The sequence below is a fragment of the Rasamsonia emersonii genome (genome assembly GCF_000968595.1).
Source record: "Rasamsonia emersonii CBS 393.64 chromosome Unknown ctg1118621760803, whole genome shotgun sequence".
NCBI lineage: Eukaryota > Fungi > Ascomycota > Eurotiomycetes > Eurotiales > Trichocomaceae > Rasamsonia > Rasamsonia emersonii.
The window spans coordinates 1-4,966 of NW_013562732.1; the positions used below are offsets into that span (position 1 = coordinate 1).

Sequence of the window (4,966 nt, forward strand, 5' to 3'; positions counted from 1 at the left end):
GTNTGCCTTGAGCGGAAGGAATCCAGTCCCACCAATCATAATCCTGGGCGGCAGTATGGTAATAGCAACGGTCACAAATGTGCAAAGGAATAGAACAAACTAAGAGGTCCAAACACGATGTTCAACGTATATAAACCGAGCCGTCAAACAAATTCACCAAACAGAAGGAACATGAACAGAGATCAATACATCAAACAGAAAAACCAAGAGTCAATATCAAAATCAAAAACTCATGTCACGACGCCCTCGTCTTCATCTATATCGCGCATGCTACTCATGTCGCTGATCGCCTGGTTCCCGGGGGTCGTCGATGGAGATCATGTGTTCTACTGATCGCGGATCTGAGACTATGCCCAGATGGGAAGTCACGAGACTGCTGAGTCAGCAATCGCCACGTGATGCAAGCGCCGTATCCCCGCCAACCGGAAAAAGACAATGCAAAGAATATTTAATATCAGACCGCAGCAAATCAATAGCTTGCAAGCCATGGGTGACGGTCGCATTCTCTTTCCCTCTGCAACCAGGCAGGCGAAGAGGCCATTGCACTCTTCCCTATTCTTGCTGCTATACGTCATGATTGTCCTTGCAGATGGACAGCTGCCTCTGTTGCTGTTGTCGGCGTGCTGGCCGGTTTTGCAGGTTGCAGTCATTTACCAGGAGCTTAGGCCGTTGCATTTGTCCCTCTTGGAATCACTCCAACCCCCAATGAAAAACGTGGATTCTGCAACTCACTCACGCTGCTCAACGCTAGTTAGTATAACAATGCGGAGGTGCTATCTCTGTTCTATTCACCCACTCCCGTCCTGAATTGATTGTAATCTCCCTGGTACAGTCTACAGCAGCACATATGTAGGCAAAGTAGGGTAGATCACGCATCCTTGCTGCCAGATTCCAGGCCTCTTTGGGCAACGCAGCGTTCCAGTTGTCGTCCCGGTTCTGGACCTCTGGATCTCGCCGTCACACCCATCGTCAGGATCCTCCATGCCTTGCCCCAGCTGATCCCGTCTGCTGGCGCCTCTTGGGTCCGACTCCTCCGTCAGCGGGTCAAAATAAACAGAAGACGGTCCCGTCGCTCAGACTTTTCCACCCCCGTCAACCGTCACCTCGTGTGGTCCTCTCAGACCTAAACCAAATTATTACACTACTCCTGGGGACCGCCCGTCAAACAACGCTGCCAAACACCTCCCAATTCGGCTGCCCTTCTTTTCCTTCTCCATCCCCTTCCTAGCTCCTACCTTCTCTTCATCTCCAACCTCCGCCAGCCGCAACGTGGGCCTCTTTTTTCTCGATTTCCGCCTACTGGGTCCTTTTCGATGTTCTCTTAAAGCCTCCTGTTCGCTTGCTACAATCCCATTCGTCAACGAGGGAGGCGAACACCTTGTCGCTTCCAGGTCAGCTTTTCTTCCTCCTTTCTCTCCAATTCCACCATGGCCGACCCTGTCAGTCTTCCCACTCCGGCCATGGAGCCCGAGTCGTCAGACTGCAGCTACGTGTCAGACTCGTCTGACCTCTCAGATCTGAGTTCTCCTCCTGCGTCTCCTCAGACGCCTCCTGGATTCTATCCCTCGCCGCCGCCTTCGAAGGACCAGGAGGGCACGCAGGCCGCCGGCCCCAAGTCGCGCGCCCGAGCTGCGAGCGGCGCGGGCGGCCAAGAGCCAGCCAGGAAGAAACGCCGAGTGGGCCCGACGCCGCGCTCAACGCAGCATCTCGATCTCTCCGACACCTCAGAGCAGTCCTATGCCCGCCAACAGGCGCAGATCGACCTCCTCGTCAAAACTCTCCGCACCCGCCGTAAGATCGTCGTCATTGCAGGCGCCGGTATCTCGACTTCCGCCGGCAGTGAGTCCACCCACTCTTCTTTTCCCTTTCTTAGTTAAACCCATTGGCACATGTCCCTGTCTTCCCGGTCGTTGGTCTAATTCGCATGAATTGTAGTTCCCGATTTTCGATCGTCCAATGGCCTCTTCAAGTCCGTGCAGAAGAAGCACAACCTCAAGTCGTCGGGCAAGCTGCTCTTCGACGCAGCTGTGTACCGCGATGAATCGCTGACCGCTTCCTTCCACGAAATGGTGCGCACTCTCTCCGAGGAGGCGGCGCGCTCATCTCCCACGGCTTTTCATCACATGCTGGCCAGGATGGCCCAAGACAACCGTCTGGTCCGCCTCTACACGCAGAACATCGATTGCATCGAAACCTCCATGCCGCCGCTGGCGACTCAGGTCCCCCTGAACCCCAAAGCCCCGTGGCCACGCACGATCCAGCTGCATGGCAGTCTCGACAAGATGGTCTGCCAAAAATGCCGTCATCTAGCAGACTTTCGACGGGAATTGTTTAATGGGCCCGACGCTCCACTGTGCCCGGCCTGCTCCGAAACAGACGCAGTTCGCACGACCACTGGTCAGCGCAGTCACGGCGTTGGCAAGATGCGCCCGCGCATTGTCCTCTACAATGAACACAATCCCGATGAAGAAGCGATCGCATCAGTCATGAATGCCGATATTCGATCCCGTCCGGACGCCCTGGTGGTCGTCGGAACCAGTCTGAAGATTCCAGGTGTGCGTCGTCTGGTGAAGAACTTGTGCAAAGTCGTCCGGAGTCGGCGGAATGGGATCACCATGTGGATTAACAATGAGCCACCGGTCGGCAAGGAGTTTGAGAATTGCTGGGATCTGATGGTCCAGGGGGATTGTGAGGAAGTAGCCCGGCTAGTGGGCTTGAAGAGGTGGGATGACAACTCTCCGGATGTCTTCGACGAGTGCAATTCCTCCGAGGTGGAGCGTGTCAAGAAGGAGCATGGTCCTATTTCTGTCGTGGTGCAGACACCGAAGAAGGAACAGAAGACGACCAACACGGGCATCCTGACGCCTTCTTCGAGCCACGACGAGGAGGGATCGGACAAGCAGCCTAAAGAGCCGCTTCCTAATCCCGCAAGTAAGGGGACGAGTCTCAAAGAAATATTCGCAGCCAGCAAAACAGACAATTCCAGGAAACCAGGTCCCAAGAAGGGGGCGCAGAGAGCACCCAGAGCCCCCAAGAAAGCTCGGGGCGTCAAGGAGCAGTCAGCCAAAATTACAACGTTCAGCAAAGTTACCAAGGGGCCCAAAACCGCTGCTGGAGGCGAGAAGGCGTCAAAGTCGGACAAGGACGATGGCTCCAAACCGATGCATCCGCTTCCTCCTGGTGCTGCGCGCAACAACGGCGTCATCTTTCCCAATCTTGTTACGAAGCAAGATTCCGTCTCCGTATGCGGAGAGCTCTGGCGTAATCAAGAGACCATATCTCCGCCTCGGGCTCCCAAAGGCATGAGTGATTTGCTTTGCGAACCTTCCTCATAGTGTTATGTCGACTATTATTGTGCTTTGGCTTGCTTAATGACTCTTTACATTTCATTCCATCTGGTCCTCTTTCTTCTCGCTATCGAGATCCTGGCCTCCACCCAAGATCCGGTTTCCTGCAGAGGAGACTCGCAACGATACCAAGATAGATTAATGCTGTGGTTTGCATTGGTGGCGTTTCAGGGGTCGGTGTACAACAGATAGGGCATGGACTGGCTTGGGCGACTTTGGGTCTCAATTACTATTTTTTTATGTCGTCCCCGCTGGGCGCCTCTTGAAAGCGAGCGCCCTTGGTGTGGTGCTGTGTGGTGCAGTATCGGGCTATCTCCCACACAGTTTCTGCCATGCCAATAGCCACGGGGCTATTTTTATGTTGATCCTTTCTCGACTCGAGCGCGTGCTATCTCCACGACCGAGCGGGTACGACCATGTGGTGTCTACGGCGTTTATAACATGGGATGTAGATTTATGAGGATAATTTTACTTTTGCGTTGTTATATCTGGTCCAGTATTGATTTCGAGCCAAGGCTTCAGCGAGCATGAAAATGAGTATCCGGTGTTGATCAATCGATCCGTTGGGGTTGTTGATATGCTCACCCTAAGCTGGAGCATGGAGTTGTTATTGCAGACACGGATATCGGTATTGCTATGGATATTTTTAATATATTTAATCTTGGGCTAGTGATATATCCATGTCTGTTCGCTTTGTGTGCAAAGATGCGAAATCATAAAGTAGCAATGTTGGCAGGTTGTGATCCACAAGGTGCAAAGAGTATATATATTTCTTCAGTGACTCGCTGTTAACAAGTAGACCAAAAAAACACAACTTTATCAAGAAGTCCAAAAAAAAGCACCTACCAAGAAACGAATAACCGAAGGCAATCAAAGTATACATATGTAAACAAAACATGCTGAAAATAATGCACTACATTACTTCGGAGTAGGTACATCATACTCTGACGTCTAAACCTGGGGCATCAATACGATCAACAATACGCTAACCGTCGCGTGTTCCGCGCAATACTGAGCCAAAGCGGGCAAAGTGTCGCGTCATGCCCGTGGCCCCAAGAGATAGACAGACATCATAATCGGTATCCATCCTATTCATTCCTGTATCCTCTTGATATCAGAAACTCCGCCTCTCTTTAGTTATTTCCGGGTGAATTGATTGATAGACACGAGAAGCGATTCAGTCATTGTCTCGTCGATTGCTCATTTCATTTTGTCTCGTCTTTTTTTTCTGAAAAGGTACGACAATAAGTATCTGCGCAGATTAATTGTCCTCCCCGTCCAATTAATTAACACTCGACAAATTAGACAGTCCTCTGGTCGAAGAAAAAAAAAGGACGCTGCAGTGACCGTCGATCCCATCCCGTGTACACAGCGAGGATTTCCACGCGAACTGTAACTTCCAACAAACAGCCGGATCGGATATCTTACGGGGTTTTTGCTTGAACGATGATTGATTGATTATCATTGACCGCGACAAATCGTGCGAATCGTGATCACCGTCTGCCTCTACATACAACAAGGCTACCTAAAACCTTTCCTACCTATCGCGAATTGATCGGCTTTCCACACCCACACCTGTTTTTGCTCCGTCGGAAGACATCCCAGGATCTTCTGCAATA

At 51.6% G+C, this 4,966-nt stretch overlaps 1 protein-coding gene across 1 annotated transcript; it reads left to right on the forward strand.

Annotated features, from left to right (window-relative positions):
- Positions 1–1,427: 1,427 nt before the first annotated feature.
- Positions 1,428–3,335, forward strand: T310_8523 (SIR2 family histone deacetylase (Hst4); the record flags this gene model as incomplete). The annotated part of the gene is made up of 2 exons (XM_013468697.1): positions 1,428–1,839; positions 1,936–3,335. The coding sequence occupies 2 exons, from the start codon at positions 1,428–1,430 to the stop codon at positions 3,333–3,335; spliced, it is 1,812 nt and encodes a 603-aa protein (XP_013324151.1).
- Positions 3,336–4,966: the final 1,631 nt, after the last annotated feature.